At 42.2% G+C, this 27,865-nt stretch overlaps 1 protein-coding gene across 1 annotated transcript in view; it reads left to right on the top strand.

Moving 5' to 3' along the window:
* ARHGAP24 (Rho GTPase activating protein 24) overlaps positions 1–27,865 on the top strand; it is a 192,353-nt gene that overhangs the window by 62,317 nt on the left and 102,171 nt on the right. The window contains exon 3 of the mRNA XM_005485331.4: positions 1,926–2,013. Within this exon, the coding sequence (XP_005485388.2) occupies positions 1,926–2,013 (88 nt within the window). The remainder of the gene's footprint in view (positions 1–1,925; positions 2,014–27,865) is intronic.

Here is a 27,865-nt window from a genome sequence, read left to right as displayed (position 1 = left end):
GCCTAAGGTATTTCACAGAAGACTTTGGAGTGTGACATCTGTTTAGGGATGCTGCTTGTGGCAGGAATGAAGGAAGATCGCTCTGAACGGGGCAGTTGGACCAAGGCACTTAATGCTTATGATACATTTGTATATGCAGTGAGTGGGGGCATCTGCTTGACCTGCTACTTGTTCCACCTCGGCAGACAGCTGTGCTGCTTCCTCTGCTTTCAGCAGCAGCAAGCATCACAGTGTTTCATGGGGGTGATTCTGTATGTTGTGACAAAATCTGCTTCATCTGCCTTCAGCAGCAGCAAGCATCACAGTGTTTCATGGGGGTGATTCTGTATGTTTTGATGAAATCTGCCTTCAGCAGCAGCAAGCATCAGAGTGTTTCATGGAGGTGATTCCATATGTTCTGATGAAATCGCTGTGCACTCTCTCTTTCCCTTCCTGTGATGACACTGTTCATGCTGGCACCACAGCACTGACTCATTGGTACAGAGCCCAGACTCCGCATCAGCTGGAACAAATACTTATTTTGTGAAACATTTGTTCCCTGTTCTTTCAGGTGGCTTTTTCCTGTCATTTTGTAAGAATTCCTTTGTGAGAAAACTGTAGTGTTTCCACTTGTCTTGACTTCCCAATAATTGTAAATGGTTCTGCTTGTAATGAAGACTCCAGGTCATAACAATGAATACTGCATAACAGAATTGATGTTTTTCATGTACAGGGATTTCTTTAGGGCTGTTTAAATGAGGGGTCTGACATATTTGGGCATAGTAGTTGAAACTGCTATGGACAATAGTATTCAGTGTTGAACTCAATGATCCATCAGGGGAATAAGGACCTTACTTGATGTGTTCTAAGATGTGTAAGTTATGTAAGTTGTTTATTTTGGAGATGGGGGCCCCATTATGCCATAATTGGAGAATATTACTAAGTAGGTCTTAACTCCTGTTAACAATGGTGGAGAGCTTGTACCTAATACAATTCCTAGGATACTGCTCTGAAAATGTATCCCTGGACAACCATCCTGGCATAATTTCACTGAGGAGTGCTTGCTGATGGGGGTTGAAATGGTACTAGGAGGAGCTGTAGTTTCTAAAAATGGCAAAGATCTCTCAGAGGCAAGGCGTGGTCTATCCATGCCAGGTGTGAGCAGACCAAAGGAGAGGGAATAAGCTGTGTCTTCAACACAGCTCCAGAAATGTTGTGTGAGGGTTACGGGGGTTGTTTTTGTCTTTGGATGTTACTATAAGTATGCACAGCTAAAATTCCCCACCTCTCTCAAGGTAGTAAAGTTGTAATAAAGGCTTTCAATGCCCATCACAGAGATTTTCTGACATCTCTCTGCTTGTAGCAAGCACATCTTTGGACAGGACTCTCTCTGTGCCTGCTGTGGCTTAGAACCAGCAGCCTGGCATGCTGCAGCCACTGGATGGGAGGGGGATGTCTTCTCTCTATTTCCTCCCTGGGGTGCCATGAGAAAAGGGTCCAGAGCAGGAACTGGGTATACACCCCACAAACTGAGGGTCGTCTTCTATCCACACTCCCTTTGCCTTCAGCCAAGAAACCTGGCTGGTGAGTTCACCAGCCTCACACATGCAACTTCCTAGCTCTTCAGTACCCCTTGCTTTTAAGTCTTGGTTTTTCCTTGCAGAACAGTGGGATTAGTACATGTGATAAGTACAAAACTCTCCATGGTATCAAATACCCAAGAGATTAAAAAACTTAAAGCTGTTTTCAAATGCCTCAGTTAATTAAAGTGATCTGTGATGTTGGCTTTTGGGATAATCCCTCCTCAGTCTCACTTTGGGAATCAACTGCTCAGGTGTTTACAGTGAAAAATTCATGTGTAACCCAGTCCAGAAAGAAGAGCCATTAGTCTGTCAAAGTATGGTAGCAGTTTTAATGCCATGTTTGTCGTTACTTTTTTTCTTTAGGGTACCATCTTTCTGCCTGGCAACAGAGTAATTGAGCATCCCTGCAATGAAGAAAGTCCAGGAAAGTTCCTTTTTGAGGTTGTTCCAGGTAGGATATTCTACACCTTATCAAAAGCCTTTGCAGTTTGTCCTCAGTGACAAATGGCCACATCTGTTCTGCCAGAACAGAAGCTGAACGTGATTAATGATTCAATTTAAGGGGGGGAAAAAAAAAGGTTTAATTTGTTAATATGGTGGTTCATAATTTTTTCATTGACCCCCAGGCAGCATAGGAAAAGAATGTGTATTTTATTTGTCAGTGTAAAGCAGAATTCCTGAGGGCAAGCAAGTGCCAGGTCCTGCTCGTGGATCACACCAGCCCCATGTGGCACTGTGGGTTTGCCAGCAGAGTGGCTGGAAGACTTCCCTGCAGAAAAGGACCTGGGGCTGGCTGGTGACAGTGACTGACACGAGCCAGCTGTGCCCAGGTGGCCAAGAAGGCCAGTGGCATCCTGGCCTGGATCAGCAGCAGTGTGGCCAGCAGGAGCAGGGCAGGGATTGTCCCCCTGCACTCGGCAGGGTCACCCCCTGAGTGCCGTGTCCTGCTCTGGGCCCCTCACTACACAGAGTGACAGAGGGGCTGGAGCGAGCCAGGCAGGGCAGTGGGGCTAGGAAGGGCCTGGAGCCGCGCTCTGAGGGACGCCTGGGGGTGGTTTAGCCTGGAGAAAAGGAAGCTGGGTGGGGACCTTACTGCAGGTAACAAGTGACAGGATGAGAGGAAATGGCCCCTAGTTGCACCAGCAGAGATTCAGATTAGATATTGGGAAAAACTGTTTCACTGAAAGGGTTGTCAGACATTGAGACTTCCCTTGTGGAAGGGAAGTAGAGGAGTCAATCATACCTGGAGGTATTTCACAGATTTACAGATGTCATGCTTAGAAACCTGGTTCAGTGATGGATGTTACAGTGTTGGGTTAATAATTGGACTTGATTTTCGGCATATTCTCCAAAACTAAAGAATTTTGTTTCCACATCCAGTCAGCCCAGTGTATTTATTCCATATGTTCTATTAATCCCAGTATTACTTTTCAAATTGCCTCCTATCATGGCTTTTTGGAAGGGCAAATAGATAGTAATGTCTGTTGTTCTTGATTTTAAACTGTCTTACTATCAGGCACAAATATAGTTGTGTTCACTGATGTGCCAAGTTATAATAAATTGTAAAAGTGTGAGAAATACGAAGTAGGCTTCAAAACTTGATTATGAAAGCCATGGGCAGCCAGGGATTATTATGCAAAGACAGCCAGTGTGGTATCTCTGAGGTTTAACACTCACTCCAATCTTGAATCAGATTTGAAAAGTTTCTCACTGTCTCTCCTCCAAAGTCCCTTTTTTGTATGTTCAAAATATTGAAAGAAACCTATTTATTAGCATTGCAAGTCTGGAGTGGACTCAAATCTTGTTTCTGTTGGAAATTAAGAGAATTCTCCAGATGTCCTGATTTATATGACACCTTAATCTGTCTGATAATGCTGACCCTGGGGATGCTTGTCCTTTATGTCCAAGTTAAGAGTGCACTCCATTTCCCAAAATGTTTGTTACACCACCTTTCCGTGGAGTCAAGTAAAAAAGTAATTTGTACTTACTTTTGAGCTGAGTTCAGTATTTACCTGGAGCATCCCTGAGAATCAGGTAGGCTTTTTTGTTTTGCTTGTTTTCAATTCCGAAAATGGGGTTTTGAATGTGTTTTAGGATAGCCCAAGTGTATTTATCCCCCGTGCCCCCTTGCTAACAAGCATGTGGCTACAGGGACTTCCTACTGAACATCTAATGCCAAGGATTCGTGACCAAAAAAAGGGTTTTTGGGAAAATCAGGACATTTCATGCCATAGTCTTTGGGGGATGAAATGAAAATGAAGACTCAGCCTGGCTGTGGAGGAGGTATCACAGTGCAGATGTGGAGTAGGAGTGCCAGCTGTATTTTGTGCAGAGATGAAGTGAGCGTTGCCACTGTCGTCATGTCACCGTTGCTTCTCAAGGCAAGAATTTGGCATCCTTCTGTAATGGAGCTGTTTGTCATCTGTATCCTCTTAGTGACTCAGTATAAAAGTCAGTTTTATAGGCTGACAACAACACAACTGAGCTCATTGAGTGTAGCACAGAAAAGTGTATTGTAGCTAAGGTTCTGTTTAGCCTTTGTTAGCTTTCATATGGGAAATCAGCTATGTAGCAACAGGATCTATTTGCACATTTTAAAGGATTTTGTCAGCTGAGCATTGTGTTAAATGTATGGTGCCGAGGCTCATGCTGCTCTTGCGTTTTTCCCCCTGTATTAAAATTTGAATCAATTTTAGTTCCTATCCCAAAAGCAAAAGTGACAAGTCCTCTTTTTGTCTCTCGGTCTGTGGGCGGCCTGAAAACTTGTGTGCGTGTGTTTGTTTATTGGTAATACATGCAAATTATTTTGGGAATGTACGTGGGAGTAGGTTTATACTAGGAAACTAATACTCTGTATGCAGCCATCTCTGAAGATGAATGGAAAAATGTGTGTGGAGACAAGTATCTTGTAGTTTTGGTGCTGTAATTAAAATACAGATGCCTTCAATTTGCATTTTGAAAACATTCTGTTCGTTTCCTAAGTCATTAGATGATTTAATACTTAAAATTTTTCCTTCTGTAAGAAAAAATTTGGTGAGCTGACAAAGTTAATCTACAGGAGAGAAACCCTCTCCTGTACAGCACAAAGCCCACACCACTTTTCTGTGTGGGAGTTTTCTGTGCTGGAGTCAGTGACCATGAAATGATTAGTGATGCCTGTGCACTCAGAGGAATGTTTCATGGTCAACAAAAATCAGAAGAGGGTTTAAATTAATACATTTTAGTGGAAAATGTGCACATACAGCCAAGTTGTGTGATTAGCTTTGAGTGATTGCATTGCATTTGCTAATTGTTCTGAGCTTTATGTAGGGGATAAACCCTCATTCTGTGCATTGGTTGGATTCTGAAGGAAGGCTGAGCTTTTCCTCTTGGTGTGCAGTGTAATGGGGGAGGGAATCTGTGTTACCAGGGAACTGAAACAGGTGACCTTGCTGTGCCTCAGTGGGTTAATGTCACCCCTAGGTGCAGGACAGGGGCACAGCTGTGCTTTACACATGTGGTGCTTTGCAGACAGGATTCCTGCACCTCACTGGCACCAGGAGCAGCCAAGCACAGAGATGTGGGAAGCTCTGGCTTGTTCCCTGTTTTCACACAAGTTTTAGAGTCCCCTGGACTCTCCAAGGATTGCTGTCTGAAGGCATTTGGAGCAAGTGCAGCATGGGAAGCCTTGCAGCAGGGGCCTGTGGCTTTCCCAGGGATGTCTGGAGGCTTGTTGGAGTTCCAAGGACTTTGAATCCTCATTTTCTGATGCTCCCAGGAAGCACCACCAGCTCAGAGTACTCTGGGCCTATGTCGGCCATTGGTCTAGAAGAGATGATGATTATTGAGTGGACAAAGGAATGTGCTTCCATCACTGATTGGACTTCGATCCTGGAAACTAAGCTGCTCACACTGCTACCCCAACAGCTGCTGTTGCTTGAGGTCCTTGTGTGCTAGCTGATGTCCTTCTGTGAGTTTGATAAATCATTTTGCAGCTTGGCCTCAGGTAAGAAGCCAGATCATCACTCCAGTGCTGCCTCACCATTTGGATGTTACCGAATCACGTGAAAAATTAATGCAGAGGACAAGGTTACTTTCAGGACCATGTTCACTAGCAGGTGACCTGTTTGCATGCTGTGATCTAAATCATGAGTTCCCTTACAGACACAAAACTCCTAGAGTTCTTTGAGTTTTATAGTTGCATGAATTTTAATATTTATTTAGTACTGTTTAAACTAGAACATACATTTCCAAATACTGATCTTCAGTATTCTTTGTGGAATCTTTTGCTTGTAAACTTTGTGCATCTGTGCTGTGTGTTTTACCATTGACAAAGTATCACAGTCCAGCATGTGCATCTGTGTAGATCAATTTGCACTTTGGTCTTACAGAGGTACCAAAGTCAGTTCATCCCACTAAAAGCATTCTTTGTGCAGCCCCAAGTTACGTGTCTGCAGCCTAAATTAAAGTTTTGTGCTTAGGGATTATTCAGACTGTTAGGAAAACTGTAATAATTCAGCAAAGTCACTTGGAGTCTCTGCTGGTGCTTTTTTTCTGCATTTGTGTGCCTGCTGATTTCTTGTGCTTGTGGATCCTGGGCTGTATCACTTCTTAGCAGGCAACATGAGATTTTGTCTTGAGCTGTGAATGGTGGAGACTGCAGAAGGCAAGAATTATACTTTGTTAAAGGTCAGTTTGTCAGGCTCTTAATTAAAACCTCTGTGAGGGAGTGAAATACTAAATTCCAAGAACTTTGAAATAGGTTTTTTTTTCCTTAGTCAGAGGAAGAGTGGCATCCAAAGGCTTTTTTCTTTGTTTCTTCATGTATTTAATTGCGTGTTGTATGGAACCTACAAGAAATGTAATTTAACTGTTTTGGTAGGGAGTGTGAGTTAGGTTTGAGGCTTGGGGTTTTTAAGGTTCCTTTATGTGAAAGATTGGATAATAAACGATTTTGCTGCTTGTCCTGCAGCAAAGTTTTCACTGCTTTTAGTCAGCTGAGATGTGCATAGGTGGGTCTGTGCCCCCATGGCTGAGAGCCAGGTGGGCTGTCTTTGGCCTATGTGTGTCACACTGATCTCCCTGTCAGTGAACAGCCCCTTCAGCCTCCACAAAGGTGTTGGGAGGTTTGAGAAGATAATTGACTGCCAGTTTGTTGTGAAGTTACCAGAACCTCTTGAGTTCCCTGTTGCTGTACAGTTTAAGTGCTCTAAGACTTTGGCCATAAGTTCTCAAAACATCTGAAATGAGAAATTAGCCACATTAGGTGCTAATTTTTGCCATCTACTGATTCACAGTGATTTTAATTAAGGGTCCATGAAGGCCTGGAAAATGTGGATTTGCTAAGTTCACTTGTATTTTTTTCCCTAAGGGACACAAGGAAGACAAAACAGAAATTGCAGATATATCTTTTTCAGCTAAAAAATCAATTTTCTTTGAAGTGCTCCTATGTACCTTAGCAAGTTAGATACCAGGTGCTTACTGTAGCTTCAACTTCAATACCCTTTTCCTCTGATATCAGTACTTTTTAGTCCTGTAAGTCCTATTGACAGCCAGATTTCTGTGGGATGGGAGAGACTGGACTTTACAGTGAGACGCCAGGCAGGGCAGATGATGAGCTGACACGTTTGACTGTGGCTGATATGATGCAGCATCATGTCTCAGGGATAGAAATGCTGTAGAAGGTTTAGAGCCTGTTGTTTTGAAATGGAACTGTGTGTTTTCTGTAAGGATGTGTAGCCTTGTAAGAAATCAGGGACAAGAGCTCCCTGCCTTGTCTTCTCAGAAGTAATTGCCATGTCCTAAGTGAGGATACACCCACACATGCAGCAAATAGCTTTCCTTGAAGGCTTAGGAGAATATTGACAACACAGTGCAATAAGCAAATTCTCTTCTGTTGACTTCAGGAGAAAATTGTTTGTGTATTAAGAGGTCTTTCCTGCCCTGATACGAAAAAAAAGACTTAGCACAGTGCACGTGTGCACACACCTGAGCACTGCGGGTGCTCTCTGCCTTTGCTGTCAGGCAGATTCTCTGGGTTCCCTTTGCCATCAGCATAGCTAGCCCAATTTATTCCCTTTTCTCCATAATACAAAACCCCAAACCAAGGTGTTAAACCATTCAGCTGCTCTGACTCCTTGCCGGCGCTGAATTCCTGGCCGCTGGTATGATGCGGGCGGATTTAATTGATGCTGCCAGGAAGATGAATGCCTCCCCCTGTACGTGCTGACAGCCAGCAGTGCCTCTTCATTAGTCGTCAGGAGCACGGCACCTCAAGGGCATTGCTGATAGCGCCGACTGAACTAATTGTACCTCTGATATCTCGTGGAGGGAGCAGACAGGCTGTTTAATCAAACGGGCACCGGCCCCGCTGCACAGATATCTCTGTGTGATCGCCCATTGCGCTAAAGCAGCTCCGAGCGCTGCTCCTTCCCTGCCGAGGATCTCCTGAAAGCGCTGCCATCCTTATTAAGGGTGATACATTTCTCAGAAATGGATCTGGTTGAGAGCCACCTCTCTGCACTTGAACACATTGGCATGCACTGCCTCATCCTCATCCTTTGAAAGGTGATTCAAAACTGTTTGTTTTTTTTTTTTTTTTTTTTAAGTGAGTCTTAGAGCTTCCTGGAGTCAGCGAACCAGGGAAATGAAGCTGGCTGAGTCCTTGCTGCATGTTTCTCCCAAGGTTAATGGTGAGGGCTCACTGGAAAGGAACGCTTTTCCACCCTGAGCAGCAGCTCTCGTGATGCGGATTTAGTTGATGTGCCCAGTTCTGTCCTACCTTAGTAGTTTTCAGAAAAACAAAACCCAAACCATCCTCAGTCTTACATCCCTGTGAAATGAGATGGTGGGTCATGCCACTGAATGGTTGTGCTGCTACCGTAAAATCTGCTCATTTCTCTTCAAGTCAATGCATGTGATACCCCTTTTTACTGATGTTTTTGTGCCTTTCTTGTCATGGCTACTGAGCAACAAGGCACCAAGTTTAAGAAACCTTATTCTTGTTCCAGTGCCTCCTTCTGTGACATTGAATCAAGTCTTACCTTTCTGTGCCTGTGTGTCCACATGTATTTGGGATGATACCTGCAGAACAAGCCTTGCATATTAGTGGGGTCAGTCTGAATTAATGATAACCTATATATGAGGGTTTGGGGGAGAGAGGCAAGGCTGAGATTGAGACATGCATTTCCAGAGTGACATGAGTAGTTTTGCCTCATCTCCTTCATATGGAAGATCCCCTCACAACACTGTATCGTAAAGAGTAAGGTCTCATATTATGAGATCCCCTCATGATGCTGCATCTGATTCAAGATTGAAATTGGTGTTACTCAGATTTGGGCTACTAAAGGACTACCAGAAAATGTCCTGTTTATCATGTAAGAGGAAATGAAGCACCTTTTCCCGTTCAGAAGATGAGGTTTCTTTTCTGTTAGAACTCAAGCACTGGTATGTAGCAAAGAAGAGCCTGAAATAACTGTTTTACACATAATTTCTTTAAATACAGAAATATTCATTCACAGGGTTTCTTTCAGCCCAGAATTATCTGATAGTAGAAGTTTGGGCCATCTCGTTTTAAAGTGAAGGAATTAAATCTAGAATTAAATATTTTTCTAAAAGAAAAATTAAAGAAGAATCTTCTCTGAATATCTTCTCTGAGGTATACAGCATGTGCAGAATAAACACATTTCTCCTTGCTCAGATAGCTTGACTGTGTAACTTTGTATTTAGTGGAACATCACAGATTTTTATATATAAAACCCATTATCTTGAATCCCTTCTATCTTGGTGAATGAGTGCAGACTATAGGCTAAAAGTGTGTTTATATTAGAAGTAATAGTAATGTTGCCTGTTTTCTGAATGTTTTTTCCTAGTTACAGTCTATTTTGAAAATAAGTGAGAGAGGTGAATAATTTCTGAAATCTCCTGAACAATTGTGTATTTCATTTTCTTTCATCTGAAGTAATTCTGCTTAATCATCTGTTCTCGGTGACATTAATTTCATGTGGCAGAAGACTGTACAGACTATAACAATTCACCCATACTCCATAAAAATATATCATTACTCAAGCATGGTGTATGAAGCTGAAGTTAAAATGTTATTTTTCACTTCTGTCTTTTAATTCAGAAGTGGATTGCTTTTATTGATCCTGCTTAGCCCGTGGTGCATGTGATCTGAGGTGTGTTGAGTTAGCAATATCGATCATTTGTGACCCACTGCTGTCATTCTGGAGGTCATCTGCTGCACAGGGGAATTTGGAGCATAATGGCAGTGGCTTCTCTAAAAACTTTAGTGGCAAAAAGCAAAATCAGTGGTTGAGTTTGTGATAAACTTCTTCCACCATTGTTGTGTGCACACACCAGATTGACTCCCACTGAGGGTGCAGCTCATAATGAAAATTACATTGAGGGGATATGGCTTATTCCCAGCCTATTTTAAATACTACCAGTTGTAACTGCAGCAACAATGAGATGTCTTTTCTCTGCCTCAGCTCTGCAGCCAGCACTGGATTTTGATGATCATTAATAACGTTGGAACATGGCTTAAATAGTGCCAGAAATGCAGAGGGAGTTCTCACACAGCCAGGTGGTCTGTGGGAAGTGAGAAAGGTATCTGGAATGAGAGCTTGTACTTGGATCATTTCTGGTAGTGATTTGGGGGCCAAATTATAGGTGTGGGGAAGCACAATATTGGCTTTTTCCACTGTTCTGTTAAAAGGTGTGAGAAAATACCTGAACTTTAAATGTGCAGACTCTGTGGGGCTAAAGATAAATTGCACTCCAGATGTGTGACTGGAAAGAGTTGTGAAGCTACAGCAGGTCATCAGTAAGGTCTGTGTCCATTATCCTTGTGTCTGTGGCTGTTTTGTTTGCCAGTGCAAAATCTTGTGCGTTGATACTTTTGGCATTCTCTGGGGTGGAAGTACAAACTTTGCCTCAAAAGAAGCCAAAATGCCTTTTTCTAAATACACCAGCTGCCTTGGTTGGTTGCTGGGGGTTTTTTAGCTTCATTTAAGTCCCTCTAGTGGCGACATCAGAAAGTCCAGTGAAGTAATAAATGTTCTTGTGTCTGGGATAGCCTGTCCAGGGCTTCAGTTTTTAGCTGCATTATTGCTTTTTGGAATAGCCTTGACATATCATGAAGCACAGTTGGAAACTTAGATTCCCAAATAAATCCTGTGAAGTAGGAAGTTAAGTACTGGGGAAAAGTGAAAAGTTCAGAGGCAGTGATAATTCAAGCTTCTTTTGACAAAAGATGTTCCTAAATGCCCATACTGATATTTTTTGAGTGGATTGGGATGATGATTGTTTCGCTCACAGAACTGAGGATCTATTCAGCTTTAGTTAGCATGGTTTTACAAGACAGTAATGTTTTCATTGCAATTGTCTATGTGCACTTTCTGTATTTCCGTTGTTAAAAGACACTCTGTATTCAATTAAGTAAGGAAAATAGCATTGTAGGAAGAAGTGAGACAGAAATGTGATGGGGGCAAGCTCCAAAGCATAGAAATTCAAGATGCCATCATTTGATGGGGCATTTTCTAGTACAGATGTTTGCTACTCTTTTGTAATAGTAGTAATAATAATAATAAAAACCAACATAAAATTCCCATGCTCATTACCATTTTCAGCAAGAAAATCTGCAGCTGAAAAATGTAACTCAGTTAAGATGCACATCACCTCTTATGTGATACAGCTGGTGGGATTCCACTGTAAATGGCAGGAAAGCCAGAGAGGAAGTGACTTCCCTGAAGCTGTCTGGAAAGCTGGTGGCTGAGTCTGAAGGCAGATCTTGACTCCTTGGTGCCCCAAAGACCTGTGCCTCTGGTCTGGGATGAAAAGGATACAAGTTTGTGAAGTCCTCTTATCTCTGAAAGTAGTGGGAAAATCCAGGTTCCACTTGGATTAAATGATGGTTTAGCAAAGCATCCTCAAAATACGTTCCTTCGTAGTGCCTACGTAGTCTGAATAGGAACTGGATAGTTTTCCAGAAGTTTGCAGATCTCACGTCGGACAACTCATGTTTTCTCAAGTGCTTGGGTGGTGCTGCCTGACTGAACCCTCCACCCTGTGGCAATATGAGGCTCCCAAGTCCTTTGCTCTTTATCCCACCCTTCTGCAGACTCTTTCATCTTCCCCCTTTTCCATTACTGGTGCCTGGGGAACACTGATCCTTACTTAAAGCATCATCTGTCTTCTTTTCCGGCGTTGTATTAAAAGGGTGGGAAAAAATTTTCAAACCCATGGTGACTGCAAGGACCTCACTTGTTTCTTCAGCATGGGTGTCAGATTTAATGCTGAAAAGGCAGAATATCAGCCAGTTTCAGAGTTACATCATGTACTTGGTTAAGCAGCATGTTAAAAGTGAGGTTAGGCTGATTCCTCCCCTTTGACAGGAGAGGAAAACCTTTCTGTGAAATGTGAATGTCTCTTCCTAGGCCAACATTGTCTCATCTCTCCTCATGGAGTCACAGCTTGTACTGCTACCTCTGGAGGTGGGGGATCTCTGCTAATTAAACTCTGTCTCTTATAAATCTGATGGGCATAACTTGTGAAATCGTGATGTTCTGTGCTGTATTTCAAATCCCTGCTATATCCATAAATTTAGTGAGCTCTTAAGTTTTATTTTCTGGAAGAAATAGCAAGGAGGACCATGTGATTGATGTGTGTTCGTGAAGAGACAGTGTCGAACTGCAAGCCTGTGGCTGACTGTCAGGTTTTATGGAGCAGGCCTGCAGTTTAGGTGATGACTAATGAAAGCATGACGTCAGGGAGCATTATTCCTTGGTGTTACATGGATTCCTGCTGCAGACTGAACATTCTCTGCTGTGGGAGGAGTGGGGCTGCTTGCTCTGGGTTGGAGTGAACCAAACCCAGCAGGCAGCGTTCCCTGTGTGGTGTGTGGCGGGAGCAGCCTGCCCTTTGTCCGTGCGCTGTTGGACCTGCTCCGCAAGGGCTCCTTTCAGGGTGACATGGAAAATGTGACAGCCGTGTCATACTCTGCTGTGTGCCAGCGTGGAGGAGGAGAGCGCCCAGGGATGGGGGATTTTTGTGACTTGCCAAGTGCAGCCCTGCAGCCATGGGATCTGGGGGGAAGGTGCCATGTGCTGCCATTTGGCACGGTGGCTGCGGGGGCACAAAGCACATCGTTGTCCTCGGCCTTGGCAGAAGGAGCTGGCACTGTGCCTGCTGGGATGCTGCCTTTGGCAAGGGATGGGAGCAGCAGGGACGTGGTGGTAAAAGGGCAAACGTGTCTGTGCCTTGCATGTCACGGTGGTGCAAGTGCTGGGGAGGGGGACAGGGTGCCTGGGACACCAGGATGTGTCTCCTCCATTCTGCCATGGAAGGATCAGCTGCAGGAGCCATGAGCAGGGTCAGCATGGGGTTCCCAAACCAGGCTGGGATAATGTGTCTGTAAGGAGCCACAACTCCAATCAGACTGTTCATGTTAGAGTGGTAATAACAGGAGGCTTATGCCAGCTGATGGGAGAATGAGCTGGCTCTGTGGAGACCTTGCTGAACTTGGATGAACATCCCCAAACTAGATCAGGTACACCAGGGGCTGGTTTGCTTGGGAAGGACATGACCCCTGCAGCTCATGCCTTTCACTTTGTGTGGTGGCGTACTAGGCGTGCACCTCATTTTCTAGGGACAGAGGAGAAAGCAGGGGCTTAAGGAAAAACTTGAAATAAACTGCCTAAACCACGTGATGTATCTTTGCTCAGGGAACAAAATACAGCCATTTCAGTGGCACCAATGTAGGAGAGTCTACTTTTAGCAACAGGCAAGCCAAACATTAAAATCAAGGTACAAGAGACAATAAAGGCTGGAGCTAAGGAGAACAAATAATGGAACTAAGCAGTGGGCTACTAAAAAGGTATATTAAGGGGGGGTGTTTACATCAGAGGAACATGAAATAATTTGTGCCATCTCCTTGTTACGTATTGAGGGTCAGGTTGTGGTAAAGGCTCAAGAACAGCCCCAGTATAAAATCTGTTCCTGCAAGGCTCACGTGCATGCCCGTGCTGTCCTTCTGTTTGCAGTGTTGCAGAGGAGCAGCTCTGGAACAACGAGAGAGAATTCTGGCAGGGAGGGCAGGCTGCAGTTCATTATGGGCCTGGGATGGATAAAAGCACTTTTAGCTTCCATCTGTTCTGGTTTGGATGATGCTGATAGAAGGGTCATAGTTTTGTCAGTGATGGATATCTGAAGTCATTGCCATTTTTAGCTTGTCCAGAACTTTCACCCTTCTGTTTACTGGACATCTATCTTTCTTTTTGACATATATTACCAGATAGACTGCAGGTGGTGATGAGCTACAGGTGTTAGATGAAGTGAATCTCCCCGTGCTGTCTCTCCCTCTTTCACTGCTGCACGTGATACAGAAATGATGGGGAATGGGAATAGTAAGGGATATGTTTTGGCACCATTCAGATAACTGTAATTTTGCTTTCCTGGAATCATATGCATAATTGCCTTACAGTTTTTGAGATATCATTAAAGTGTGAATGTAGCTTGAAAGTAATAAGGAATGTAGATGTTCAGCTATAATGCAATTCAAGAAATGGATTACCTGTGAAATACTTTATTTTCTGCATACAGAAATGTGAACATTTTTCATCTTTTTTTTTTTAAATCTGTGCTGCCTTGTGATTAAATAAAGGCATCAGGCTATGCCTGAAATAATTCTCCTTTAAATAAAAATAAAAATCTGTTGTGATTATGGAAAATGGTGCACCATACACTGAGTACCCAATTATATCAGTTAGTAGTTCTTCCTGGAAAGTGGCAAGAGCCCAGCATTCTACTTTCGAAAGTTGTCATTATAATAGGAGTTGGGCCCATGGACAAGCATGTATTTTCTTCAGAGAGTTTTATCCTTCCTGTGTATCTCTAAAGGCAGTCTCTATGGACTGAAGAGTAGTATTTTGCCAGAAAATAATGCAAATGCATTTATTGTGGTTCCTTATTATTAATCCTTGTGAACTTTTGTGGTACCCACCCTGCCTGTATTGAAAATGCTGTAATTGCAGTCTTAACTCGAAGTGCATATTTGTGATTCTCATTTAAAAGCTGTGTCAAAGGTGAATTAGACTCCAGTGTGCTAAAACTGATTTAAAAAATCCCCAAAGGCTTTTCATGTGGCAGACTTGTTAAAGCCACATTGATTTGCAGCAAAGTGGGCTCTCTTAAAGCAGGTGCTGTAATAGGTGTGTACATTTATATTATTTTGGTTTTAGTACAGCTTTGTCCACACGTGCAGATGATGGGAGAAGGAAAACGTGGAAGTCACATCCCACTTGAAAGAGCTTTTGATCTTGTGGGACTCCTACACACTTCAGTGATAAAACCACAGTTCAGATAGGTTTGGCAGAGAGTCAGCACTGGAGCTGGGATAACTGAGATTTACATTCTCAGAGTACCAGTAAGTTCTGTTGGATCTGCAGCTGTTTTTAATGCATCAGCTCTCTTTTAATTCCCTGACATGTATCACACCATGCTGACCCATGGTTGGGTCCTCCTGTCTGAAATGCAGGCAGTAATGCATAATACTTTTCCTAAGGTGTTCTGTGGTTTTTTTTCTCTACAGTACTGCTACTGAGTTATGTGAACTTGACTGTAAAATTGTAATTGGTCACCATACCTATTCCTTGATTTTAATTTTTTTTAAAATATTCTTTGTTATAACATCTGTATTGTTACTATATTCTAAAGCAGATGATTAATACAATTCAGAGTTAGCCCTACTGATCAGCAGAATTTGTCATTGCTGTAACAGTAATGAGAAAATTTATTTTTGTGAAGGGATGGGGAGATCAATATAATGTGAAGTGTGTGGCAGTTCTTTAAGTGATCACTTCAGTAATTTATGTACTTAAGTGATGAATCTTGGCCAGCTCTGACACAAACCAAAGTTTAAATCCAAGCTGGATTTTTTTCTGCACCTGAGGCAGTGATGTATGACCTCTGTGTGCTCCACAGCAGTGTTTTGTTCTGCTGTGTGGCAGAGAACCCCTCTCCTGCTAAACAGACCTACTGAATAGCTTTTCTATGGTTAAAATTAATCTCAGTACTCACAGATCAGCTTCTCTAAATTCTTGTAGTATTTCTGCTGAGGTGGATGACAAAGCAGTGCACAAAGACCTCTCAGATGTAAGGACCTTTCAGGCTGATGGTGCCCTGATGTGGTGCCAGCCCGTGAGCTGAGAGCACCCTTGTTTGCTGCTGCTCCCAGTTTTCCTGCAGATTTCCTATCCGGTGGCAGCAAGCAGTGGTAGTGTCACCAGGCCTGTGGCTGTTCCTGTACTTTTTCCAGTTCTCTCTTTGTCTCTTTGCTAAGGGAAAGAATTGCAATCCCCTTTTCATCCCTGATGAGTCTTTGCTTCCCCTCTCCTACATCTTCCTGCCTTGGAGCTAGCTGAGGTTTTGCCCTCGCTGTGTTCTGTGAGAATTGTCAATGCCAGTCCTGTCCTGGTCACTCCACGCCCCAGCTACCCTTTGCAAACCACCCTGCTCTGAGTGACCAAAGCATTTATGTGGTCTTGCAAAAATTGCTGCTCCTGAAAGTCTCATAATGAGGCTTATGGGCAGGACTGAAAGGAGTGTTATCCCAGCTTTGGTCATGAAGGGCCACTTATGGTTCAGTCAGCATGAACAAAGTCTAATACCATTAAGAGTCCACTGGTTTTCAGGGAGACATTAAAATCAAGGAAATTTTATGATCCATGCAGCCATGAAGTTAATAAAGTTAATGTTTCATTTTTATGGGCTGTGCGGTACCAGGATGGGTAGTGCATGGCAGTGCTGCCCTCTGCAGCCTCCTGTTCTGTGTCCACAGCCGTCGTGGGGAGCTGTTTTAGGGCAGCTCTGCCCCAGGTAAGGCTGGAAAACACCCTCAACAAGGAATTCTTAATGCTGGCTCCTGCTGTCACCCTGATGATGGAGGCTGCTGTACCCACCAGTGAGCCTCTCCTGGTGCTGCTAGGCAAGCTGGGCATGTTGGGTTTCTGTGGGATGCTCTGAGCTTTAGCTCATGTTAATGATGCTCCTCCCAATTATCACTGCAGACATCTGGTGAGTAGGTAGGTATCCTCACACACAGTCACAGCTGTGTCTTGTCCTGTTCTTCTTTGTCTGAAAAGTTTGTGCTTTTTGTGCCTGTCACCAGTTCTGGCAACGCCTGGCAAGAAGACTTACTGCTTTAGAGGTGGCATATTTTTGTAGAGTGCACTTCTTTACTTGAAAATTTTTGAACATTTTTTGGAACGTGGATGTTGTGTCCCTAGTGCTGTTTGTTCATTTGTCTGGACTTTGCACAAGGATGATGTTTTGAAGAAGAGGGGGGATTTCTGTGTATTTTTCACAGCTTTAATCTTGAATGTGCTGAAGATGAGTAGTTAAGTCTGTTGAAACAGCTTTAAAAGAGCCAAACAACATTTTCCTGCTCTATTTTTGTTTATGTGTTGGATAATCAAGTCCATTCAATTCATTCTGTGTCTCATGTGAGCAAAGAATGTGGTATTCTGTCACCAGGTACACTTGGTCACCTCGTCTGTATTTGCTGGTGTACGTAGTTGTAGCAATCACTTAATGGGCCCCATTCAGATACAGATGCTCTTCTAAATGTGAAAGTTTTGTCTTTAGTCTTGGTTACAGTGTCTACGTGAAGTCATCCTTCATTTTTTTTATTGTGAGTAAGAAGAGAGTTTGGCCTTGGTGCAATTAATTTAAACTTACCCCAGCAACATAATCAACTTCCTAATAAATTATGTGAAGTCCCACAGTTGTCCGTATGATGACTTGGAAGAACTGAGCCAAGCCTTGGCTTGCAGGCTGGAGAATTCAGTTTTAATCCATCCATCATGTCCTCACTGCATCTTTCTCAGCAGAAAAGCATTCAGTGTTTCTTGACTTTATTATTCTTGTTCTTTCTTGTGTGACTATTTTATGTCCAGAAATGAAACATGAGCAAGAATAATCTTTTCAGGAAGCCGGTAGGGAAGCTCCGGAGATGTATTAAATTTAGTAAATGGAAATGATAACTCACAAAGCTTGCAGGACCAAAGTAGGATGCTGGCTACAATTTTGGTATTGACTTTTTTGTTCTGTGCTCTCAGTTGTGAGTACAACTGACAGAGAGAAAAACATGTCTTTTGGTAACTAAAATAAAACCATGGTGCTGTGTGCTGGAAAGACAGGAAGTATTGATTCCATATATTATGAGCTGTGTCAAAGTAGTGTGTCTCAGCTGTGCCAGCGTTTTACCAAGGTGAATCATCCCATTCAAAAGTCACCATTCAGTATGAAGTAGTGCAAAAAAATTGGGAGAGTTTTTCCTTGAAATGTTATATCAGGTTCTGTAAGCAAAACTACCAAGAAAGCAAAGGCAATGAACGTTTAATAGAATTTTTCACTAGTATAATCTCAAAGCTGGCAAGTTATAAAAGGCAGCAGGTGGTTGCATACTTGGATAGACTGTCTTCCCTCTCTCTTGACAGGCATATATCTGTCTTTAATATATGCATTACAAGAACGGAAAATAAATATGTAAACAGTTTCTTCAATTTGGACTGAAATTACAGCTTATTTTGAAATTTGAAAACCTACTGGTTTATGCAAGCATTAAACTTTCATATATAAATATAAGTTAGTTTCAGTGGGCTGCTCACTTTCTGCTCATTTGATTTGTATAAAAGGCTTTCCAATTGCATTTCTGGTAGGCACTTGTACTCCTAAATGCTCTCTATGCTATTTCATAGCTAAAAATAATAGCTTAATGATACTGTGCTAATGACACTGTAGGTGTCTTGTTGTCCAGGATTGCTTAAAAATGAGAGAGTATTTGAGGCAGTTCAGGAGCTGCTGTAACCATTTGGTGAGATGAACAACCAGGGTTTAAAAAAAGCTCAGTCTGGCTGCTGGGCTGAATTTCAAGAGGTGTTGGCAGACAGTAGCTATAAAGCCCAATTCATCTCTATGTACAATAAAAAAATAAATCAAGGTAATCAGAAAAAGCTCACCTTCTGGAAGGTGCTGGTAGTTCAGCCCCATAGCAGATGGAAGTACAAGAATTAAAAAGCATACTAAGAAGAAATGTTCAGAATCAGTTCGTATTAAAGTGTATTCTTTAAAATCAGGCACTTAGATGTCATAAACTGCTAAATTAATTACAACTATTTTTTAATATTTGTGTATGTGTTTGTGTGTTGAAGATATTTTGCACTCTGAACAGTAGTCAATGGAAAATGATGTTTGTTCTTTGCATTATGTTTTCATAAATTTTGGTTATCCCTTATATCCTGTTTGGATAAAATGGGATAGTCTGTACCTCTCTAAGGAACAGTTCTCTGCTTGTCCTTGATGGCTCTCAGTGATTTGAAAAAGAGCATTAGGGTTGTGGTGTTAGAAAAGCTCATCTGATGTACAATACACTTCAGATTTTTTTCTTCCATCTGCAAAATGTCCTGAGGAGCAGTGTAGGCTTGTTCTCCTTGTGTTGCTGCTCAACAGACTGGCTTCTGAAATTGCTCTCAGCCTCAGTGGGCAGCTCTCTCCCCTCTTCTCTGCTTTCAGGATGTCTGCAGGAGTGCAGAAGCTTCCAAAGTGTAACATAAATACTGCTTCATAATTGCCATACAACTCTGAGCCAATGGCCAGCAAGGGGAATGGAACCTATGCTGGTTTATGCTGAAATGGAATGCCAAAACCAACCTAACCTTTACTTTTTACATCTCTATCTCAGGATTTTCTACATCTAGGTCTCTCCCTCCTCAGCTCCCAGCCATGTCAAAGCAGCCAGTTCTGATAAGTATCTCCAGAAGCAAGGTCCCTGACAAATGCCAAGCTTTTTGGGCTTGTGGTCCTCTGCCCAGCTCTGACACATCTTAATCCTGGAGTTGGCAGTGCCCTGCTCCCTTGGGCTACTCCTGGTGTGGGGCTGGCTGGCAAGCCAAGGTGCAGTGGTGTCACAGCAGTCACATGCAGTCTAGAGGGTAAATCTGGAATGGTGTTTTTGATTGGATAAGGAATACCATTCTCAGCCCTGAAACATGCTTTGTGTTACCATGTTCTTTCTGTTAGTGCTAGGAACAAGTTAGTATCTTGCAGAGAATTGTGTATGCACAAGAGTGGTGCTGCACACTGCAGCCACAGGATTCCTGTAACTGATTGTGGGTCTAGATTCTTTACCTAGAATATACCTAGGATGTGCAGCCATTTTAGAAAATTCCTTCTTGAATATTTTGAATAAGAATAAATTTTGAATAAGAAATCAAAAGTTGTTCTACCTTGAATTAATGTATTTCAAAATTATATTTCAAAACTAGTGTATGTTGAAGAGGATGATTCACTCTTCTTTTTCAAGGGAAGTTCACCCTCACAGTTACTGAAGGTTGCTGAATGTCATTAAGTGTTTGTTGTGACACTTGACCTTAATGTCTGTGGAGCTGTGTGAATATTGGAAGTCTCGTTCCAAATGGCCTTTGGGCACCTCAAAAATTGTTTTGATTTTTGTTCTTTTCCCATTCCACTATGAAACATATAAATATTCAATGGTTAAGGTAAATTTTTCAGATGCTATACTATGCTAGCAAGTATTTAACCCCTGTGATGTAAGGAAAAGAAACATAATTCCTAAATGGATGAATTTCATAATCTTTCGGAAATGTTTTGCAAGAGACTTGTTGTAGATTTTGGTTCTATTATAACATTTTAATGTTCTGGCTACTGATGCTGCTTCAGGAGAACTGGAGAATGCTGTATGCAGGCCAGTCTCCGACTGACCCCACTGCACAGACAGGTAGCAGAAAATCCAAAGCAGAAAGGCTGACATGGGGTGGGAGAGTTTCTCTCCAAATACCCAGCCTGGGGAGCGAGGAGAGCGCAGCTCCAGGGATGCAGGCATGGAATTGTCAGAGAATCTGGGGCTGCCCCTTCCCTGTGCACTCTGATCCCAGAGTCCTGGATCTGTCTTTGGCAGGGTGGATGGGATTGAAATCTACTTCAAACATACTGCAAAAGATTAATTTAAAATAAACAGAATAGCTGGTAGAGCTGGAGGGAAAATGATACCTCTCTGGGGGTGCTGGGATCAGGTTTCAGCCTCCTGTGCCCCAGCTCAGCTGGAGTTCTTATTCTCTGACATATTTGCAATATAAATAAAGCTATGTGTTTAAAAAAAGTCTGTACTATAGTACCCAGCACTGTTTAAATTTTAAGAGCAGATTTACAAAGCAAACTAAAATAGTTCTTCTTGCCTCTTCTTCTATTGTGTCTCTTAAATCTTCTTGAGAAATTTTTACATTGAAACACACCACATTAAAAAAATAATCCCAAGTGCAATTGGAGTCAGTCCCAGTTTACAAGGTTGGAATGGTTAAGTTATGCCAAATTCTTTCAAAAACAGTGGGATTTAGGCTTGAGGTTTTGAGCAAATTAGGTGAGCTGTAAATACAGGTTTTGGTTGGGTTTTTTTCCCCCTCTGTAGAGGTTTAGGTTGGATCTGAGGAAAAGGCTCTTCACCCAGAGGGCACTGGAGCAGGGTCCCCAGGGAAGGGGTGACAGCTTCAAGCCTGCTACAGCTCAAGGGGAATTTGGACAAGGTTCTCAGGCACAGGAGTTGGACTTAATGATTTTTGTGGGTCCCTTCCAACTTAGAATATTCTGTGATTTTATGACCTGAAATTGGTTGCCTCCTGCTTCAGATTGCAGAGGGATGGAAAAAGAACTTGAATGAACACAAAGGCCATTCTGTGACTATTTCTGGTGTTTGAACCACTTCTCTTTTCATGTAGTTTTGTAGTAAGTGGACAGATTTATCAGGGCTTGTGCTGGAAAGTCAGTATTTATGATCTGAGAAGCTACAGTTGTGTTGGTCTGTACTGCTACACCTCATCTGTCAAATATGTGAAAATGTTTGGCAAAATTGGCTTCTCAGTGAAGATGAATCTACGTTTTTATCAGTACTGCAAAGCTTATTATCATCCAGAAAGGAAAATTTGTACCAAATCAGAATTCTGTCACGAAGTTCTTTTGTGGTTTAGCATCTTGCAAGAGATTATTTGGCCTTCTTGTTCTTATGTTTAGCTGCCAGTATCTCAATGTTTACTTAAGAGACAATACTATAAATAAAACATGTGGTTTCATTAATGTCGAGGGACAACTTAGTTGTCAACACAAAATGCTTCTGTGTCGATCCTACTTGTGACTGGCTCACTGATTCCAGTAATAATTTGCCCAAATACTCCAAAAATCTTAGTGTTTTTTTTTTTAATCAATTGGAAATGACCTCTGTCTGGAAAACCACTGCTTAGAGCTTTGCAGCATTACATCTGACTCCTGATCCCAATGGCAAAGTTCCCAGCAACTTAGTATAAACAAGAAGCAGCCTAATTATGACAGGATATTATGGAAAATACTATAATACATTGAAATGGGAAAGAGGATTTTAGGTTGAAAACTACTAAGTACCACATCTTAATTTCGCTGTAACAGCAATGTTTAAACATCCCCTCTCCCCCATTTCCCTACATGAATGTTCTGGGGGGTAAAAGCATTGCAAGGACTTGAGTAACAGCATGTGGTCAGGAAGTCTGTTCCAGATTTCCAGATTGCATCCAAAAGTTTTATATGTAATAAGATACACCACAGCTCTGAGAGTATGTTCTTACGTGGAAAATCAAACAATAACATTGGAAGCTGGTCTGTTGTTCTTTGTGTAGCTTATTGCGTTGTAGAACTCCATGGAAAAAGAAGCCCACACAGCCATGCCCTCTCTAAGATGTTCCTTACCTATAATTTATTATAAATTAAAAAAATAAGAGGACTCTGTGGTTTAGTTACCTGGGAAATGTATTGACCTTTAAATAAGAAAAGCAGGATTTTACTTTGACTGGTTAGAAACTTTCTCTTGAATTGACTTAGAACAAGGTTTTCAAAGATCACGTCCTGTTTCAGCAATAAACAACACAATTTTAATAATGAAAGCATCTATGGGGTATGTTTATATTCAGCAGAAGGGATGTGTATATATAAATAGAAGGATGTATACTTGGTATTGTTTATTTATATATGTAATGATATGTTTAAAAACACTTTGTCCTTTTTGAGGTCAGAATTTATGCCTGCTATAGATAAAATCCATCCACAGGGGTGATTGTTTTCAGAAACTTCAAACAAGCAGTGCAACATCACAGCTCTTCCACTCCTCCTGTCCTCCATGCAGCATCCTCTTGGGAAGCTCTTTGCCTTTAATGAATACCTGACAATTCAATGTTGTACATAGTGTAAGATTTGTAGTGTTAGATTTATTCTTAACAAATGATTTTTTTATCCTTAAAAGATGAACTTTTGCATAGTTGTCATTATATAGGAAAACACATTTTAAAATGAGCAAGTGTGGTATAATCTTTAAAAGCTTTTGTCAGTTATAGAAATGCACTTCAAAGCTGGTGTGTAGCTGTTCTTTACCTTTTTTTCTTGTACCTAGAATCTGACAAGATTCTGGCATTGCAAGAATTTTATTTTGGGGGTTTGGTGGTGGTGAGGAGGGTGATTGCATGTTTTCCCTTGATATTGCAGAATTTGGGGGGGGCTAATAAGGAAATACAGATATTTTTGTCCTGCCCTATATCAAACAAGCCACATATTTGACAGTGTTGTGCATATTATGAAATCATATCAGTATGTCCCATGAGGCTCAGCCAAAGATGAACTTTGTGTTCCTTTAATGGCAGGAAGCAGAAGAAAAAGGAAAAGGGCATTCATGTACTAATGCTTCCCATTCTGAGCTGACTCTGTTTTTTTTTCCCTCCCTCCCAGATGATTTAGTGGTGTAGCCACTTAATGGCCTCAAATAGCACTAAAATAAACAGCTGCTTTCAGTACTTTCTAGCTAATGCAGCCTATCAGCTCAACGAGTCATGGCAGAGCCATTAGATTCACTTCATTACTGATGGAGTGACTGGGAGACTGCAGGCAAAGGTGTTTCCAGGAATGGCAGGCAGCTTAGCATCAACCTGACGTCTCTAAAGTCCTGCATGCTTTTCCGTGGATTTGTTCTGGGAATCACAGGAAAGAAAATCTGGGAGCATGCCTAGCTTCTGAGAAGTGTTGGCAGTAAATTATGATACCACCCTGAGTTTGTACAGTACTCTTAGGATCTTGGTCCTCTTAAGAAGCTGCTTTCTGGAGGGGCCAAGGGAAGAAGACATAACAAAGAAACTCTGAAGAAGGCAGTTTCAGCTGGGGAAGTGTATGGGTGAATAAGGTCTAAGTTAAAGGGAAGTCTTAAAGATCTTCCTCTTTCTCCATCTGCGCTGCCTGGGAAACAAGACTGCACAACGTTTGGGAAAAAAGTGGTAGAGAAATCTCTAGCAGATGTATATGCTTTTGTTTTCAGACTCATGAGTGTTGGAGCCAACGCTTAGTTGGTGAAATATGCATCCTGGAAGCATGCATTTGGACCTTGAAGTGACTGCTGTTGGATGCTAAATGAATAAAACGTGTGGTTCAATACAATGGGGGCTCTCTGCAGTCTCACAAGCAGGGGGGCCGTGCTCTTGCTGACATCCAGCAGGAACTGGGAGCACTGCAGCTCATGGAGCTGCCTTTTGACTGCCATCTATCAGTGCCCCCTGCTCCCAGGGCCATCTCTTTGTCTTGGACCTTCTTCCTCTTGCTCCTAATTTCTGCTGGGAACATCAGTGTAGCCAAACCATCCCCGCTGGTGACTGGGGCGCTCGGCTCCTCTCATGTAGTGTGTGGGATTGCTGTGAATCTCATTTAAGTAGTTTTTGTGCTGTTGCTGAAACTTACTGTCAAGCAGCTACCCACTTGTGCAGCCCTTGTGGATCTTCTTCTGTTCTTAATATTTCCTGGTTTTCCTGCTTTGGAGACTGTCCAGCTCCCCTTAGCTCATTTGGGTCAAACGCTGCTGCCTTGTGATGCTGAGTGGCCCTTCTGCAGCTCTGCTGGGGGCACATGTCCCATTTCAGATTGCACAGGCTGATAGGAAGCAAAAACCAAGCACATTTCTCCTTCAGGAATGGATGTTTGCTGGAGTGTAATAGTGAGAAAAAATGGTACTGCTTTTTTTCCCCCCTCCTCCTACTTTATGTGGCCATCCTATTCCAAATGCTGCTTGGACCTTGTTGTTCCTTGCTTGTTAGTGGTTCTGGATGTATGTGATACATTTATCTTGGGGGTTGGAACGTGCTTGGGAGCCATGAGAGCGTCATTTATTAATTTAAAGTCTCTGAAATAAAATAAGAAAGTGGTGGATTGAAAAGGAATTCAAAACCCTGGTGGTAAAATTTGTGCTGGTTTGAGTTCCAATTGTTAGGAAGCCCCCAGAGTTTATAAACAGAGGGACAGTGCTGTTTCTGCTGGCATGTGAAAGAGTGGATGGTTATTCACTTGTTACACTGTAGGAAACGGCTTGACCTTCTAAATAATTATTACCCCATTTATTTAGACATGCAAAAATGTATGACAGCAGTGGAAAAAACCTCCACCTCCAATATATTCTTCATAGCATAATAGTTATTAGGCCATTATCTGATTTTTGGGTCCTTGCAACTGTGTCTGCCTGTTATTTCTCCCAAGTAGACATTTTTTTTTCTGAGAGTAGGAATGCAGCCTAAAGATGTAGCGTGGGAGAATATATTTTTCTTCAGTGCCACATAAATGTTAGGTTGATCTCTTGCAAGAGAAATGTTTCTTGACAAATGGAAGTAGTAATGCTCTCTAGCACTGGTGGTTTTCCTAAGGGAGCTCAGGTTTAGGACAAGATATTTTGATTTCTAGGAGAGAAAATTCATATCTGCAAGCTTTGGTGCCAGATGGACACTTGTGTTCCCCAAAGCTGATATTTCTGGAGGCCATTGGAAGGTTTTACATTAACTCAGAAACTAAATAAAAGAGAAATTCAACTAGCATCACTAGGTGGAAAGTTAATTCCTTTTAAGTTTAATTGTCTCTTGACTGTGAGCCAAGTTGCATTCATGGGGTATTTGATATACCTGCAGATAACAGTTTCGTGCTACAGTCAGAAACTTGAATGTTTGCATGACTGGTGTTGCAGACACATGGGCAAAACAAGGCTTAGCTCATCAATTTTTTATTGATAAAGTAAAACCATACCAGTAAAAGCTTTTATGTGGTAGAGATAATCCGAGTTTATGCTGCATTATTAAGACAGTAGATGTGAATGGGAATTTATAATTTGATTTATTAATACATTTTTTTCTTTTGAGAACTAAAATTTGAGGTATTTTATCCTACCATGTTTATTAATTCTAGTCAGTGAAAGACTCAGAGGGAAAATAGGGCACATGTCCTGCAGCTGCCTTTCCATATCTGGAACTGGTCCTTGGAAGCCATTATGATTTGTATATGAACCTGCATCCAGTTTTAAAGATTATTCCATGGAGTGCTGTGCACGCCATGAAGTGTGTTACCAAAACCCCTGAGATACTTGTTGGAGCTGTGTGGTATTTGTCACACATGAAGGAACAGGCCCTCCCAGTGTGTGAAATTGTGAGTTCTCAAGGCAGCTTTGGCAGGGCAGCTGCTCTGTGCCCACACCTGGAGAAGGAGCTCTGCTTTCTCTGTCAGTACTTAAAAAACTCAGTTCTATTAAACCTGAAGATCGTTGGGTGTCGCCAGACTAAGGCAGGGATAAGTTGGAAAATAAAAGCACTTTTTCTGTCTGTGAGTCATAACCTTTCCTGCTGCCTTGTAGCAGTGGCCAGCTAAGCCTGTTGTAAGCCTGGAATTAAAGGGTATGATCCCTAAGTGTTTTCCCTGCAAGTAGCACGCATGGAACAAGCCCTTCCTTTCTGGCACAATACTTTCCTTCAGCCTGGTTGCTTGTGAAGCATGAGCTGTGCCCCAGGATGCTGGGATGTGAGCTCTGTGTGGAGCCCTTGAGATGTGTGTGCCATGCATAGGGAAGCATTAGCACCAGCCAGGGCATTAGGTACCCTGAACAATAAAGGATTTGCCTTAAGGTGTGGAAGAGAGGAAAACACCATGTAAGCTGGGATTTTCCAGTCTGCTGAGCCTTGTTCTTGAGACTCACATAATAAAAGAGCTAAAAGTATCTATTGAAGGGTTTAATAAAGATTGATTAAATAAGAGAAAAATAGCCTACTTATTCACTGCCTTTTCCACTTCCTGAGCTGATTTTAAGGCACCATTATAAATAGCTGAGTGCATGACCAAGCAGTGGCTTGAAGAGGCTCCACGCTGGGCTCAAAACTGTAAGCACAGGTGATTTTAAGGCTGGGATGGTGAAATGTAGCAGGTTTCTGCAGAGGGCAAGAAGGTTTGGGCTCTGGGTGCAACTATTTGTGCTCTGGGTGCTATTTCAAACTACTGAGACATCTTAGCTACTGATAGACTGCATACAGCACATGAGGCTGAAATCATCCCTCTGACAGCATGTCCCAGGGCAAGGTATGTTCTTGGGAATGCTTCAGGAATGTGATCTTTATGCTTAGGTTTTTATGGATCCGTGTTAGGGATACGTAGATGCGGTTTTTGCCCAAGTCTTTCCTACATGGGAAGCCTGCCTGCTGTTAAGACCTGAAACCCCATGGCAGACATAGAATACTGCAGGCACCAAATGGAGACTGAGAGACAGAACAGAGTTAATAAATCTGATGGAAAAGTCTGTTAGAGGTGGGTCAGCGTGGAATGGGCACTTCTTCCCAGAAGAAGCAAGGAAATTGCAAAAGCCAGGAAAAGCCCACTCTTGTAATTGGAAGCCCAGGACCTAAAACTTGGGAAGTAATGTAGCTTGCTGGAGAACTCAGAATCAACACAGAGCAAGCCAAGGTGGGAGGTTGAATTATCTATAAAACTGCCAGTGTGAAATGGTTTACTTTCCACATCCAAAAATGTAATAAACATATTGAAAATACAGTCTTTCTTCTGTTCTTGAAGCATCAGTGACTGAAACAGTACCAGTTAAAATTCTCAGAAATGGGGAGACAATGCTGCTGTGGGTCTGCTATTTCAATTAATTGACTCTGTTTAAGAAAACAGTGAAGCCAGGAAGCTTGGGAAATAAATGGTAACACAGACTCCCCTTAGTTCCTGTTTAGAGAAATAGTTTCTCCTTTAAGCTATTAAAACGTCTCCAGAGCATCAGCTGTGCATTTAATGTCTGAAAAGATTGGCAGTTAATAACTTGAATTTAAGAGAGGCAGAGATAAAACTGTCCATCTGTGCTGATAGTGTTATGTCTCCTGATATGTGTTCACAGCTCATGTTTCCTGTGGTGTGGGAGGACAGAAGTAGTTCATACACATTTCTAAAGACAT

This window comes from Zonotrichia albicollis, chromosome 5, assembly GCF_047830755.1.
Source record: "Zonotrichia albicollis isolate bZonAlb1 chromosome 5, bZonAlb1.hap1, whole genome shotgun sequence".
NCBI lineage: Eukaryota > Metazoa > Chordata > Aves > Passeriformes > Passerellidae > Zonotrichia > Zonotrichia albicollis.
The sequence above is the reverse complement of the archived record's forward strand: the minus strand, read 5'-3'. Positions and strand labels throughout refer to the sequence as shown.